The following is a 17,542-nucleotide window of genomic DNA, read 5'->3' as shown; positions in this document are numbered from 1 at the left end:
TCACGTGAAAAGATACTCTAAGTGCTAAATTCATTCTATCTACAGCGGCAACTGAATGAACATGTCTTTTCTCACACTGTTTCCAGACAGTCAAAAATATTGTCTGTTTTTAAATGCTCACTTGCAAAGACTTCTGAACTCAAGGCACAATGATCATAAACTGGTGAAGTTCAAACAAAGATCATTTGAGCTCAGGTTCCAACAGCTTGCTTTTCTTCAAGACTTTGTTACACTCTTGCAAGGCTAGCTTTTGCCCTATTTCTCCCTCCTAGCAGATGACACATGGCTATGAAAGCACTTCCTCTTTTGACAAGCAATTGGAAAAAACACATAGATCACAAGCGAGCAATGGTTAACTTAAGACACCCAAATCAAGAGGCACCATACAGATGTGATGTAAGAATTCTGATGCATTTATGAATAGTTCAGTTTGCTTGCATCTGCTTTTTGCATATTGGTAAGCAATTCCTAGTACAACATGATGCTTTTTGGCTGATACATGTTAATAAATTAATCCAAACCAAACCCCAAAACTATTCTGAAGTAAAATAGATATGAAATAAATAACTTCGTGAGATGGCAAGTCAACACTATGAAGCATTTTTAAGATATACAGGACTTCTGAGACTGCTGAGCTTCTAGTATCTTTTAAGCAGCCCCAAGCTACAAAGATTTTTGAAGGATTTGCTCATGGTACGCTATTATTCCTGCAAAGGGTTTCTTACATACTTTGGTGAAAGTTCAAAATACTTGCCATTATATATTTACCGGAAAAGTGTTATTTAAATACAAGTGACCTTTCATCAGAGATGGTCTTAGGATGCAAAATACAAACTCAGATCCAGATTTAGAATGGCTCGAACTTTCAATGGAGTCTTGGTTCAGCCATTATAAATGTCAAGGCTATTTGCAAAATTCAGATTGAGGTTTGAATGTCAATGTATGCATCAAGTTCAGAGGTTTAGGGGCCTTTGTTATCTGCTTCAGAACTATCCCAAATTCTTATTAGTTACCGCATCTTCAATAGTGAACCATATTCTGACATATTTACTTCAAAGAGCATTAACTTTCATGCAGAATAAAGTAGGTCTGCAACAGGAACAGTACCAAACAATGGCAAAGTCAGGTAGAACAGATAAACAGCCATGTCAAACTCATACTGCAAAGAAGCAAAGATACAGACAGAAGGATCAATTATTAGAAAAAATGAACTGTCACAATCATCTGAATTTCAGCAGAAAATATTTTGAGTCACCAGAGACAATGAATACTTTAGCATGCAATTGAATCTCTCATGCGTTAGTGAAAAAGTCACACTGTACTCACCATCCATGAAAGCTTGAACAGCCTTGTCTACATTGTTATCAAACTGCTGCAACACCAGAACTATCTCATTATTGCTTTTGTTTGGAACAATTAATCGGATTGCATTGATCTGGAAGGAAAAAAAAAAAAAGTAAGACAAACTTCGAGTTTATCATACTTCTTTAGACAACAAGGTACCTCTGTGTCAATGTATGTTTATATAAACGCATGCTATACATGACGTGCTTACAAGTATAAACAATATATCTGTGTGAAGCAGTACCCATCCTCTCCTTACCTGGCCCATGCAAATAATGAAAACACTGTCTTCAAGATATCAAATCACAGAATTCCACACCTGGAACAAAATCCTACCCTCAGTCACAGCGGAGGAACTAGTTTAACTAAACCAACAGAATCTGGCCTTTTGCTTCTTTCCTAAATGTTCTATTTGTTGCCATGTGACTTGACAAGACACATCACCTATACACAGACAGACTTAATGAAATACACAAGTACTTCAACAAGGCTGTTGAGTGGCTTTGCTACATCAAAGTCATGACTGGTGGTTTTTCTGACCTGGAAGACAGCCATATGTATTAAAATAGTTACAGGCTAAAAGAATACAGTAACAGTTTTAAAAGCTCTAGTGGCTGCTCAGCATAATTTCAGTTTGCTGTTCCACAGTTATGTGACCAGGAAGCTTGTGTAACAAAATCCTGAACAAAGGACGTGGAAAGCCAAGTGCTTCCTTCAGGAAACTCTGCTGATGGATGAGGTGTTACACCCACAGATGATTCTGGCATGCCATGCTTCTATTTCACAGCATTTGCTACTGCTGTATTGTTTTCAGTATCCATTTATACCAAATGGTAACTCAACCCACTATGTTTTAAATAAAATATTCCTACTGAAATCATGCAGATGATTTACTTTTTCATGCCCATGTAATATAGCTGAAAGTAAATAGTTACATGGAACTTAATTACTACATTGTTTTAATGCTAGACAAGCTTTACCAGGTAGTACCAAAATAAAAGTACTTGGTTAAACGTAATTAGCAAAACTAACAAAAGTCTGTGGTAGTACTCTGAAAAAACAAGAGAATCAGTGCCAAAACTAGTCTAGTTGTTCCAAATCAGCTTTTTGAGCTTCTGTGTCAAGCTATCCAGCATGTATTTACTATTAGAAACTTGTTATTGCACTGCAAATATTCATCCAACACTCCTCTTTGCCATCTTTCTGTGGGAATACATCCTTGATTACGGTGTACTTTATTTACTGCATCACAATGTGGTCATGCTAATTTCTGACTGTAAAGCACTGGTCGTCTTTTGATTGTACTGTGAAATGTAATTGTGAAAAAATAATATGCAAAGATAGACCTGCTTAAAAGAACTATATTGGCTTACATGGCGAGAGCACTACCCTCTTAGCAGTCCATTTAGATGCTGAAGAAATCTTTCTAGATTGCCTTTATGGAGTCTCCATCAGTGGAGACACCAGAAGATGATTCAGAACACTGAAGTGCTCAGATTTGTGACCAAAAATCCTATTTTTCTACAGTACATTCACCCCACTCCTCAACCACTGTATTTCACTGTCCCATAGTCTAACATAAGCCACGACTCATTTCAGGTTCTGTTAATGCACAGTGAGGGAGGGCTCTGACTCATGATGCCTCCTGGACTTAGCTTCAGCACCACAAAACGTTTATACTTGCCTCAGCTAAATCCACACAGGATGAAACTTTCTGGAGGATGCTTTCCAGATGAGCTCATCTCTCTCACTGTGTAAAGGTGGCCACTTTCTGACTTCAGCATGCAGCTTTAGTGCATCTACTTAGTATGATTTAGTCTGCTTCAGTCCATCATCTTATCATGCATCTCTTTGCAGCTTCAAATTTACCCACAACACATTTCAAGTAGCAAGTCTAGCCTTGGACAACTCAGGCCACATCCATAATTTAGAGGGCAGTGGAGTTAAATTGCTTGTCTACTTCCCAAGGACCTTTTCCAAAGGCCTATCTAATCATTTGTCTAATGTTGCCTCCCTACGACTACACAAGGCTTGCCCACAAGCCAGGTCCCAACCCAGCAGCTAGCTGCTTTGGAGTCTCTAGTAAACACTGGCAACTTTATGTTGGAAGTTCAGACAGGCTAGGCTGTCAACTGGACTGCTTGAACCAGAGGCTGCTGTTGCCAGAAACTACCCAGAAAACCTCTTGTCTGCTCAAGGTTATTTCTTCAGCTGATGTGCGCACATAGGGAGAGAAGTAGCAAGTATAGCTCTCTACACACTGCAGGCATCCAAGTGAAAACAAATCCAAATCAACAGGATGTGCAGAGAAAGTCCTGGAAAAATGAGTTTTATTTGTCTTCTGATTGTGGGCACAGGCATGCTATTTAGTGATAAAGCTGCAGCAAGTATGAACTGAGCTGGCTCCGTAACAATAAAAGTTGGCAAAGACACTAGTGTAGAGCAGGCCACAAGCTGCAGTCCATTTTAAGTTCAAGCTGGTAGTTTCCAAACATTTCCACCATGTGGATTACATCGTCATATTCTCACAAAAATCTCCTCTCTTCTTTCACAATCATGTGGATCATCTCTCTGCTTTCTCAAAATTGCATAATCTCCTTGTGGCAACTGCTTACAGGAAAAATAGTAAAAGGAAATACCTAATGTATTCTAACCATCTTTAAATATAAGCATGGGAATTTCATATGGCTTCTAGGCCCTTCGCTATGAAAAGTCTGGGAGTCTTAAGAAGCATCTGGAAACAACAAAGTGAGGCCAAGACCACAGGACAGATCAGGCAACTCGCCACACACTGCAGTTTGGAAACTTCTTAAAGACATTAAGAACAACATCTGTGGGGTGGAGAACACTGACATACAAGAACTCAACCAGGCAGACTATGTTTTAGACGACAATCTACCAAAGTTTGCACTGTATGGTCTTTGTTAAGAAATTTTTGATTAAAAGAAAAAACAGAATCAAAAGCTAAACTGCCCTTCATCCAACTAGTACTATGATCAAATACAAAAAGGTTATGGAAACATTCTAGTTGTGTAGACAACCCAAAAAGTGCAAGATGATGATTTTAGGAATAATACTTGCCAATCTATAGAAAAAAAAAAAAATCAAGCATATGACCAACATTGTGGACAGTCCCATTTTAGTTGGGCTATATGAAAATTCAATTTAGGGAGCATTAATGTACTGCATTTTGGCAACAGTTCTGCTGCCAAAATCCAACAATATCTTTTGCTGACTGTTGAACAAAATAAACATTTGTCTTTCAATTTAGAAAATAAAGTTAAGAAATTTCATTAAAAAATTCCTCAGGAAAAGAACATCAGATTGCAAAGTAAAGCATTCAGGACTTAGGAAATTCCAAATCAGAAGTTGCTTATACCTGCTTAATCTGCTTCCCTTGTGTATGTATGCTATGATACCCAGAACACCTACAAGTTGTTAGTGTTTCTGCTTTCCAGATTTTTGCAGTGACTTATATGGGATAAGATAGATGAAAATTCAAATTTGCAACCAGGACATGTCAGTATTAAGAAAAAAAATAACATATATGCACTGTTCTTTTCATGAACAAAAAAAGCAGATATAAACCCATAATTCCAACTGAGGAGAAATCCCAAAAGCTTTTGTTCTGAAACAAAATATTTTGTCTTTAAAGTTTTTAGGCACAAAATGGAATAATGCTACCATATTTTTTTCTGGAATTTCAAAGATAGACAGATCCATGTACTAGGTAGATCTGCGTGCCAGACATCAGGTCTCCAACATATACACTGGCTGATGTTTTCATCCAGAATACACTGGGACTACAGTACACAGGCAATGAAAAAGTCAGTGATTTCTGGACATCCAGAAATTACTAACAGATGGCTACAAATCTCAAATTGCGACCTGATAGTGCTTCTGGGAGGAGCACAAGGTGTGTTGAGGGAGACTAGGCCATATGACAGCCTTAGCCTAGAAATGCAAATTTCAAGGTCCCTGATATTCTACCTCTTAGGCTTTTTATCCTGGTTTGAAAAATACGTATAGATTTCTATCTCTGATGCTCATGTCTGTCCTCACATGCAAAACATGTTCCATATACTTCTGGAAAGGCACATAGTGATACTGAAGAAAAAGCCAAAGGAAAGGGTGCACAACCTTCCTGACAGCGTAAGCCTAAACAAATGCCCTTCTACAGCTGAAGGTCATAAGAGGTGTATCATAGACCATGATGAAAGAAGGCACCAAAGCTCCAGGAACACTTCACAAATACAGGAATACAAGCGAGAGGTATGTTAAAGGGCTGGATGTGAGCTGGATCTAGGCAGCCCAGGTATGCTGGCTCCCTTCTGCTTCACCCGCTAGTTCAGGTGACAAATCAGCCCTTTTGCTAGTATAGCTATATCCTTCAACTGCTTACAAGTCTCCAGCTGCTTGAAAGAAGTCAGTGATTTACCAATCCAGAAAATTATATAGAGCTCATTTTTATTAAAGCTATAATAAGGTGATTCCAGGACAGGAGATAATTCCCAACTTTATCTCCCTAAAGAATCCTCAAACTTACCAAGAAATCCATCTTCTCATCATGTAAGCAACAGATTATGGAACTAGAATAATCCAATATTGTATGACTTCTCATCACCAAACTCCTTAAAAAAAATACTTAACATCCTAAAAGATGAAAAAAAGTACAAGAGCCAAAGAATCTCCTAACATGCCATGATACTGCACTAATACCTAACAGTCTGCAAGAGTAAACTCAAAGCAGTCTACTTTATTAGATTTATTTCTGTGTATGTGGGAGAAAACAGTTTCTCCTACTTGCTGAAAACCTGATCATAGGAAGAATGTTTACCAGACAGACTACAGGGAAGTCAACTATTTTAACGATTTTGTGAATCACCCTGTCTTCAACCAGTGTGGATTTCCAGTGAATGTCTCATCATCTGGATGCTAGACAAGCATTCCGGACACAACAGAATTCAGTAACATACCTTCTGAACCACAGATAATTGTGCTGTTAATGTCAGCATTAGTGAGAAGCTGTCACTGACAGTAGTTAAATCCTTGGGCTTTCCCTCCTGTAGCCTGACCAGAAAGCACATTTCCTTGTTTACTACTAAGACAACTTGCTCAGAACTTCAGCTTACAAAAGCTACTTTAAAGTAATCACAGATCTTGAAAACAAATGTGTACACTCAAGAATATGGAAGGCAGAACCCAAGTCCACCTCCATTCAAACCCATGATCCAGAGACCCTACTTTGCAAGCATGCATTTAATTCCTGTGGACCTAGCCATTCTTTGGGATAAGGCTAAAGTTAGTTCAAAGTTTAGAGGACTTTTAACCACTTTGCTAAGGCAAAATCTTAAGCACAGACTTAGCTTGAAATGCTCACTCAAGCCCTGTTAAGTTACACAAGCCCTGTTAAGTTACTCAAGCCCTGTTAAGTTACTCAAGCCCTGTTAAGTTACTCAAGCCCTGTTAAGTTACTCAAGCCCTGTTAAGTTACTCAAGCCCTGTTAAGTTACTCAAGCCCTGTTAAGTTACTCAAGCCCTGTTAAGTTACTTCAATCTGAGCCAGGTTGTCTCATCAGTACCAGAATTCCACAGTCAAGACATCATTCTTAACAGTCTCTTACACAAATTGCTGAGGACTGCCCAGAAGCAATATCAAAATTAAAAAAGGTTCCAAGTCCCCTCAGATAAGCTGTACACCCCCAAAATAAAATCCCCAAGGTCTGATCAGATATACTTGACACTATTTTTCTGAGAATTACTGTTAAACTATAGGCACTCTCACTTAGGGCAAATTTTTGGCTCACCTGTGAAAAAGTAAAATTCAGTAACAGATTGCTTCCAAGGGGCAATAGCACACAAAGAGGATGACACTGAAATTCTAACCTCTCATAGTATCTTACTCAAAATCCTCATGAACACCCACCTCATGAGACTTTCTCCGTAAGTCAAGCTCAAACAGATCAACAGCCTGCCTGAAAGTTGTGACAGCAGATTACCTACTTCCCACCCGGAACCAAGCTGACATTGCTGCGTATTCCTCGGAGTCCTTTAGGTTCTCTGTCAAGTTTCAAACAGTTCCCAGGCAACTGTAACAACATGGAATCAATTGCTGCCTGTTTGCTGCTCTACTCCATCTGCTCCCCCTTGGCATCATCTCAAAGAGGATGTTTCTGGTGAATAAGTAACACATCCGGGGTTCAGAGAATTTCTTTATGTATTTCTGACATAGTGACAAATTAAACTCCTTTGCTGAAAGCTCACAGCTGTTCTGAAACCCCTGAACACAGCTGCTCTAATCCCCTTGAAGTAAGTTACTATTGTGGTCATTTACTCAGTTCAAAATATTCTTACTTATGCTTAGTTAGGAACACTTCACAGACCCACCTTCACTTTGTACTAAACATTAAGATCAACAGATTTTTCTCTAAGTCAGGAGTTAAATTCATTTAGAAGTCTGTTTATCAATGAACACGCAGACATTTTCCTACTTTATTTTTACTGCAGGTCAATACCAAATCTTTATGCACACATATGCAACATATATACTCATTGCAATTGAGGACAGGTAGCAGTGTAGGTCACATTCAACTAGATTGCAACTCCAATTGGAGTTGACCCAAATCCTGCAAGAGGAGCAGGGAAGGAGGGCTGTCTGCAGAATTCCGCTTGTTTCTATTATCTAGGAATTTAGCATTAGCTGATGTCCTAGCTACATTAAGCAGGAAAATGCATTTTTAAAACACTTCATGGAAGAATTTTTTAAGATTTTGTAAACTCCTACACAAACATTTTGTAAATACAATTTGACTTTGCTGCATTAGGAGCCTATTTCTTACATTCGAGACATTTTTCCAGAAGCTTCACTGAGTTCATGACACACTGAACAAGTGTTGTTAACATCCCCTTTGAGCAAAATAGCAGCTTTGATCAGGTTTACACCTCTCTTTCCACTACATGACCTGCACACTGATGCCATCAGATCACTTACCCCCAATAAGCACAAAATTCTACTTGGTGCAGTAAACTACTTTTGGCAGTCACCATGGATTTATTCTGTCACCCCTGTCCCCCAAATCTGTAAACTAATTGAATGGAAAAGCCAGACATTTCAGGAATTCTGAAAGAACATATTAAAAAGTTTGGCTCTAAGAACTGTTATGCTTGAGTAGTGACAGAACTAGAGACCTGAATCTACAATATCCTTAACCCAAGTTAAATGGCTCATCAAGTGACACAAGTGCATTCTGATCAACTTTGCTGTTTTTTGGACTAAGTCCATCTACTTCAACACATGGGCAAGGAACAGCTGCAAAGGTCAACTTTAAGGAGACCTAGTGAAATCACAGATTGGAAATTATCTGCTTTTGTAATGTATGATTTGGAATTTATATACTACTTCCATTCCTTCCACTATGAATCCTACTCTTTCCTTGCATGCCAACTATTGCTTATGAAAACCACAGTTATGGTATAATGCAAACAAAACTGTGAAACCCCCCCCAAAACACATCTGAATAAAATTTCCTTCCTGCAGTTTATGGAACAAACCTGTCCATCTGCTCCTACGGTTCTGACACTTGAAAGGACAAACAAAAAAGCAAGCTTTTCAGGAGAACTTCAGCAAAACGTCACTCCTAACAGAATCCCAAGGAGAGGATTTTCATCTGAATTGATATTTTGCTAATTCCAGCTGACACCAGATCTCACTTGTTCAAACATGTTTTAGACATACAATAAAAAAAGATAGGCTCAACAACAAGTTCTGATATTTGAACAATTCCCAATATTTCTTTGGATCAAAACCAAAATCAGGTGTCAGAGCTGAAGGGCTATCCTGTGGAGTGCCTGATAGTCACTCCTCTCTTGTTAAACTAAAATGGTCTAATTGCTGCAGGAGACAACACACTGCTTGTATTACTCACTCCAATTGCTGCTTCCTTAGAGGCCTCGCTATTCAGAATCTCAGCACCTTTTCTGGTGATGTACTATGTTAATGCTCGAATACCTCCATTAATTTTATGGAATTATTTTGGATTTCAATCAATGAGTTTGGACAATTTTATCCCTTAATCCAGTGAACTTGTGTGCATATGATCTGAATTATGTATAACTCTCAGTCTCTGAAAATCCTGATACTAGAAAACAAGTCCTTAGTTAAACTGCATTTTCAGGCACAGAGGTTACTATAATCAGAGGCAAGAGGGACTGTGGCATAGTGAAGGAAGGCTAGCAAGGGTCAAGGCAGAGGGAATTATTCTGTGAGAGATCCTGATGGTAAGCTTCTCCTTGTACTAGCTATGCAAGCATGTAACGACCCTTGTGGTTGCTGAGATGCAGAACTTGCGTTATTCCAGAAAATCTGTGGGTTATATGCATGAAAATATGGTAATCACAACAATCCTGGCTCCCCACAAGAGTATCACAGCTGCAGGAGCCTCTGCCAACTATGGAAACTTCCACTAGCCTTCCTGACATCACAGGCCAACATTTATATAAATCTCTCAGGAGAAGGAAAAAAAACCCATAGAACAGAATGTTTAACCTATTGACTCTATGAACTATTTAATCTGAAATGCCAAGAATGAATTATACAAGTGCCAGTACTACAGTAGCATTCTCTTATGAGTCAAATTAGCAGTAGGGTCTTACAGAGCCTGTGTGTGAGCAGAATGCCCCAAATGTCTGCCTCAGCCTCATACCGCCTTTGAAACAGTGGCAGATATCTTAATTTCCTTGAATAACTAGAAGTTGACCATGGAGAGAACATGGTGAAAGGCCACCATTTTAAAATTAAAAAACAAAAACCAAACAAACTAAAACACAAACCAACACTATGCTAAAACTTCATGGCCTCTGTACTACATTTTTGTCACAGAGAAACAATGTTCACTTTAAGGAGAAACTTGTGTTCTACTTTTGCAGAAACTTACAAGAATGAGTATTTGTGTGCAGATGTACACTCCTTTGGTTCCATTCAGGTCCTAGAGGATCAAAGTCTTAAATATATTATGATCTGCAAGCACTGAGGTAGAAGAAAGGGAGAAATGGAAAGAAACTGTATTCTATTTTGTTCTTTTTAACAAGGCCTGCAGATCTTTGTGTTGATGGCAATAGATTTGTGGAGTTCAGCAAAAGTAAATAAATTTATAAAACTTGAGTTTGTTTCCTAGAAATACTCTCCCAAATAAAGTGGATAAAAGTAAACACTAAACTCACTGCTTCAATGTTGTGTAGCATGACCACGTCTTGCTCTACATTTCTTAAGTGAGAAAGGGATTTGATTTTGACTCTTACCAGGGCAACATAAGTATGTCTGCTTTTCAAATGCGCAAATGAAGTCCTAACATTTTAGCAGTCTACATGTAAATATAATTAAAGCCAACTCAGCAGGACATACCTGTTCAACCCTTTCCTTGTAGTTCTAGTGCAACTCAGAGGGTTCTAAAGCTACAGTTGCTATAGAGTTACTCAGCTTATTGCTTACAAAGGAGCCACCATACTGTAAACCAAATATGAGATGTCAGATGAAGGTTCTATGCCATCGCAATCTCATTAAAAACAAGACAGACTTGCCCAGGTGGAATGTCAAACTGAGCATGCTAACTTCTATGTGTGTAAAGTTCATGAGGTTTTAGCAGTTCACTAAGCTTTTATTTAGTAGGTTTACACTAAAATGTTAATTGCTGTTAAATTAAGTTTTCACTTTGGCACAGGGATTTAGTGGCACTAAATACTAAGGGAAGATACAGGAATAAAGAAAGGAACTATTTATAACCAAGTGTATCAATCCAATTATTTTCCTGCCTGAAAATGTATATGCTCATGAACATTTGATTTTAGATACACTCCCAGCAGATACCAGTCTTGGAATAGCAGGTATCTCATGTGAATAAAAGTCCTGTTACAGTTCTTCATTCTTAACTAGCAAAAGACAAAAAAGATAAACATGACTTGTAAAATTCTGCACTTGTAGAACTTGATTGAATTAGTAAAAAAACCATAAAGCTACATAGTAAATGGGCAGAACTGCAGTTGATTTACTGAGTTGCATTTTGAGAGCTACTGTAATTTACCTCCCAGCACTCTGGCACTAGGGGATAGGATTTGATAACTTTCTATTGCAAAATCCATCATACCACTCAACATTTAAACCCTGTGCTGTTGCTAAGGAAGATACTCATCACTGAAATACAGATTCACGTTGACATGCAAATCCTCAAGCAAATGAGTGATTCCAGAGTTAACAACAAATATGAGGAAAAAACTACTCAAAAGGCAGGCACCTGGGCAGTACAACAGGTAAGGAATTGTTTCCCATCAGGGTATATAAACCAAAAGAGTTCTACATCCTTTTGAAAGCAAATAAAGTGAATAAGTAGCAAAAGATGGACACAACAGTCTGAACAGGAACTCATTCCCACCTGAAATACTTAGTATAAATCATCACTTGCTCTGCTGTTTCCTTGGCAGCTTCATCCATGTATTGGTGGGCAGGTAACAGTTTGTAACTGTTCTTTCACAAACACCATTAGCAATCTGAAACTTGAGGAAACCTAGTTGCAGGCTCTGTAGTTGTCATGGTTCATCAAGTCTTTATTAATCAAATGTGATGTCCAAGCCATTAACTACTAGTCATGATCAGTTCCGACTGAAAAGTTCATTATTTGTGAACTCGGAAGCAAACCAGAAAGTTAACTAAAAATCTGACTGCTGATCTCTAGTTCAAGGCTATTTCTTTTCTTTGTCATGCTGCAGTGACAGAGAATTAAGATGTAATATAACATACTTCTTGTCGCTTTCCAATGCAGAAAAATCCCATTTACAGTATCTTGCACATACTCCTCAGGCTAAATGATTTTTTCCTTGTTATAGTCCACCTAATTGCAAAACTGAAGCTAGGCAAATCTTTTTTCTGCTGAATAATTTTTTCTGTCAGCTCAGGGAAAGAGTTAATCCAAGGACTCATATACAAATTTTTATGCTCTTCCTTTCTATTGACAGGCTAAGAAAGAAGATAGTATTTCACATGCATGCTGCTCTGCAAGATGTGTAACCTGTCACAGGCAGGTCTTGTGATACAGCAGCAGATTACTACCTTCCTCAGTTTCACACTGCTCTCACTGTTCTGTATTTCCTTGATATTTAATCAGTCTTGACCCTTTCTCCTTGTGCATCTTTCATGAAGTGAATGGGCCTAATCAACTTTTCACTGATACTTAGACAAACTTGGGCTCACTGACAGAACTGGATTCTGGCCTTCAACATTTATCACACTGCCTTAAAATCTGCATCAGAGTGCCACACCGGGCTTAATAAAGCTGTAAATCAAGGAACTCATTAGCCTTCTCTGAATTTCCCAAATGCAAAGCTCCGTGGCTCTTCCCAAACATGAAACAGAACAAAACCTGATTTTATAAAAGATGACAATTCAGGTGAATTCCTAAAATCTTGGATTCTTTTAAAACACAATCGTATCATGTATACTCCTACAGTGTTCCAACTTCTTGCTCTCCTTTTTTCCTGTTCTTTGACAGATGTCTTGGTTTCCTATTTAGGTTGGTGGGGAGTATCTATGGGCTAAATTGTCTCTTCACAAACTGCATGCTGGTAGACACAAAAGATCTCCTGATCTTCCTTATAGTTGTACACTAATTAGCTTTATTGCTTCTGAAAGGGTGCTGAGGCTCTAGCACTAGCCAGGATATGGAGAGGACATACTCAAGCACACACAATGCAGTTAGTGAAAAAAAGAAAAAAATCTACCCTTTTCAGGCCCTGTAATTTTAAGGAATTGCCTTTAAGTAGTTCAAGTCTGCCATTTTTGGTCAGAAAAATTATTTTCTAAAGGGTGTGTTTCTTCAAAGGCTGTATTTTGTACCGCAGCAATCATTACAAAGTGCTATACTCCACAGCATCAGTGTGCACAAGCATCACAAAGGAGTTACAGAAGACTGTCTGACAAAACGTTGTTTCTTCGCAGAAAAGCAAAAATGTTTCTCATCAAAAAAGATTAATATACTAATCCTATTAATACCTGCCTGTGTACTTAACTTTAAGCACAGAGTCAGCGCATATTAAAAAGTTAAGTACATGAACAGTGTTTGAACGAGCAGGGATGAAATATGTATGCAAATATCATTATGGTTTGCACTGTACTGTTATGTGAACCTACCTTTTCCTTGATATTTACAGGAGAATTGATTTCTGCCATCTCTCTTCAGGTGAGAATATTGTCTGTGAAAGGACAAAAAACCCAAAATGATTAATTTGGAAGTTTTAATCCCAACCTGTCAAAACTACACCTATAAAAACTAATTGCATGTGCTTACCTATAAGCATTAGAGAAATATAAGAATAGTTACTGTCCTGCACAGCAGTGCTCAGTCTTGCCAAAAAGCAAAGCTAGTCCAAATTTCATACTTTCCCCAGATTAGTTCTGCCAACACATTTTAAAAATGCCTCGTAGTTCTGAATCTGGATAGAAGGGATATCATGCTTTTCCCAGCCACGTCTCTGCTCATTATTACTTGATACTTTCAAGGTTTTAAAGAGGAGTACCTTAGACGAACTCAACAGCTCCTGTTTTCTCATTCACCAGCAACCTCAATTTTTGCCAGAAAATCTGTCTGAAGATCCCATCTTAAAAAGCAGCTAAATGTGCCAGGGGCTTGGGCTGACAAGTCTTGCATGGGTTTTTTGGGGGGTTTTTTGCTGTTTTGTTTTTTTTCTCCAGAACCAATTGAGAGGATTTAGCTACACAGCTCCTATTGAAACTAACAGGAACTGTATAGTTAAATCTCCTAGTCTACTCTGAAAACAGGCATGTGAATGGAATTTGCATGTGATTAAGAAACCCTGCAATATGCTTTCCATTTCTATTTATGTGGCTGGGTAAGTGAGAGGCACTGTACCACATGATGAAGAGTTAACACAGGGAAGGGAGTCCAGTTGCCTCATCCTGCTTCCATCAAAACCAACTGCCTTAGACTTCAGTAAGAAACAGGCTTGAAGTCTTCACATTTTAAGATTAAATTGCTTGCAAAGAATTACAACAGAGACTAAGTCAAATGGAATAAAAGTTTGGTCACCAAATTTAACTATTGTACACTGACAAGAAAGTATAGACGTACATAAATGAGAATGAAATCTTAGTTCTTTCCAAGTTTTTAAGTTGAAACACTTCCTCCTTTTCCCCCTTTTGAGCCTTTTGTTATGTAGACTGATGTAAGAGTTACCATAATTCTTCTAAATCTCTTTTAATGCACTTAAACAATTCTCCCTTAACTTGTGCTTTGAAACACAGCACTTCAGGGGAGTTCAAACTCCAGAAATTAAGTGCTTCTATTACAGTATCCACTGATAGTATTTAAATCTTGATATTAATTTTTGTATGCATCCATTTTCTAATTAAATAGATGAGATTCAAGGAAGCACGTTTTCAAAAATGACATGACTTTATTTTTGGTAAATGGGGAAGACATGATAGGAAGAATAAAATGAAATGAATTTTTGAGTTTGGGTCTGATGAAGAGCAGAACCTGAAGTATGGAAACCTTCAAAAATAAGGTGCCAGAAGAAAAGAGTAACCCTTCCCATTGCCAGTTATTTAAAAAATGCCTGAAATGAGTAAGGTTCCTCCTGACATCTCTATTTTACTATACCATGAACATATATTGTTCATGGTATATTCATATATATATATTCATATATTCACATATATATATTCATATATTCATATATATATATATATATATATATATATATATATAAAACAGATATTCTCTATTAAAGCTCACGTACTTTCTATGTGTCTTTAGTCAGTGGCTCAACCACTTTGCCAAGACACTGAGCTGAAGTCTCACTATGTCTGATAAGACTTCTTCCTGGCAACAGGGACCCAATGTCACTTTGAATGCCTTACTGTCTGGTGATATCTCAGATCAGAAGGTTCCCCTCCCCGTCCCTCCTTAAATGAAGGATGAAAGAGTTCAAATTCATTTCTTTGTCAAACCCACCCAATGTCTAAAAACAGAAATATAAAATGTCTGGACAGAGCAGGGAGGAAGATCATACAGAATATGAGCTTGGGGCAACACCATTTCCAATATTTAGTGTGCTCTAACAACTAAAGGAAAGCGTTGAGAAATTACTGTAGTCTGTAGTCCCTATATAACATTTTTATGTACTTCTTGTCTTTTCCTGTCAGCTATTTCTCAAGCCAAATGGGTGCAGAACATGAGATATAGGTCAAATTTCCCACACAGACTGGAAAATTTAGCTCCAAAATTACTCTGTAAATCTTTATCTCTCTTACTGCTTTTCAGAAAAGCTTGCCTTCTACCTAGTGACATCAAAACCATGCTGGACTGATACTGTTCAATAGACAACTGTACGTTAAGGAATCGTTAAGGAATTTGACTAATCTTCCTTTACATCTACTATCTAGCAGCTTTTGTAATGTTACAGACATGATGAAAGCCTACCCTCTTGCATACCGATTTAAATACACTTAATCTGATTCAACACCTTATAACAACATTAAAAAAATTGGAAAAAACTGCTCAAGTAACCAACACAGAGCACAGAAACAAGTGCAACAAGGATTTTATCTAATCAACATTTCTGGCCTTAGAAGTCTAATAATCTATAAAAAACAATAAATAATGGGAAAAGATCTTTGTCATCTGAAATCTTCAGGTTCGGCTTTTTCTGCTTATATTTACTAATTTTGTACCAAAACTGTACATTTTAAAACTGCATCTTGTATGAAGCAAATGCATCCCAATAATCATACTATGTGAAAGCCCCACACCTTTCAATATGTTGCTTCAAAGATATAGCTAAATTATTCTTCAAATTTAAATTCAATTTACTAATTAAACCCTACTACAGTACTTAGCCAAATTTACTCTTTGTAGCAATGCTATGACTCAGTTTAAAACCAGACATAAAAACTTCATACAACACCTTGCCAGATTTGCCTTATCTCTTCTTTGCTATACTCTAGGTATTACCATGATTATAATCTTCCACTGATGAATGTAGTGCTGATTCAGCTAGCTTGCAACTGCAAGCTGTTTCAAGACTTGGCATGCCACACAAAATATACCCTCAGTTTCTCTTTTTCTTCGTCTTCCCCCCCCGCCTCCTTTTAAGATCAAAAATAAGAAGACACAAGCTCTTACAAATTGACTCATTCCTCTACACTTCAGACTTCATTAATATGCGTATTACAGCTGTCAAAATGAAGATGCTAAAACTGAGTTGGAGCTATTTTTCATTCACCTTCTCCAAGGACAGATAATTGAAATAACCTGCATAAAACACTTGCTCATTTATATAACTCAGTCCAGCACTGCTTGTTACATAAAATACAAATGATAGATTAGAAGGAAAATGTCAGTATAGCCCTAATTTTTAAGAATATCCTTTATGGCTATACTTAATAGCTAATCAATTTAATTTTCTCATTGTAGCACAAACTGATTTATTAAATTAACAGGTATTTTACCTCTGATGATATTTTAATCTCTGTATTGAACAATGACTTCATTTCCAATCCTGTGACAAAAGATTATAGCGCATGAATAATTTTATGAACAAAATGATCCCCCTGAAGTTTAGAACCTTTAGCTCCAGGCTTGCATCTAAGTTTGAGCTGCTACATTCACACCCTGAACATTTCAGAGAAGTTTTTTCTGCCTGAGCTGTGGAATATCTGACCATGGCCCTCAACTGAACCCTAAAGCCCCCTAAAGCCAGGTCAGAACAGTGCTTTGCATGTCACTAACAGCATGCATGCAAAAAAACATTTGGAGAAAGATCTTCTACAGAAGATTTTCTGCAGTGGCTAAGATTAAATTAACAGAAGCACTAAATTTATAATGCACAAAACATGCTGTATATGAGAGGTTCTCAGCTTGAATGTCAGCTTACATGCTTTGTCTTTCTCCACATCTCTGGCTTGTATTTGTGGTCCTGAAATGTCACTGCATGTCATACTAACAGGACTTCCACAAACAAGGAATGAAAGAAAAAAATACTACAGAATCCCTTATATAAATGGGTCACTAATTTCTAATACAAATTTCCAAACGTATTACCTGGAATAAGAGAACACTCAGTTGCTTGTTACATCCTGACCTCAAATATTGATGGAAGGGTGTTATTTCAATACCTATTACACATGTCCAAA

The 17,542-nt window shown here is 37.6% G+C and overlaps 1 protein-coding gene across 4 annotated transcripts in view; it reads right to left on the bottom strand.

The window, feature by feature from the left end:
- SPATS2L (spermatogenesis associated serine rich 2 like) overlaps window positions 1–17,542 on the bottom strand; it is a 90,615-nt gene that overhangs the window by 34,195 nt on the left and 38,878 nt on the right. For all 4 annotated transcript variants that reach the window (XM_074911247.1, XM_074911245.1, XM_074911248.1 and 1 more), the window contains 2 exons: window positions 13,520–13,581; window positions 1,327–1,435 (listed from right to left, as the gene is read on the bottom strand). In XM_074911247.1, the coding sequence (XP_074767348.1) occupies window positions 1,327–1,435; window positions 13,520–13,558 (148 nt within the window). In that variant the 5' untranslated portion in view covers window positions 13,559–13,581. The remainder of the gene's footprint in view (window positions 1–1,326; window positions 1,436–13,519; window positions 13,582–17,542) is intronic.

This window comes from Athene noctua, chromosome 7 (assembly GCF_965140245.1).
Source record: "Athene noctua chromosome 7, bAthNoc1.hap1.1, whole genome shotgun sequence".
NCBI lineage: Eukaryota > Metazoa > Chordata > Aves > Strigiformes > Strigidae > Athene > Athene noctua.
Note: the sequence above shows the minus strand (reverse complement) of the source record. Positions and strands in the feature narration are given on the sequence as shown.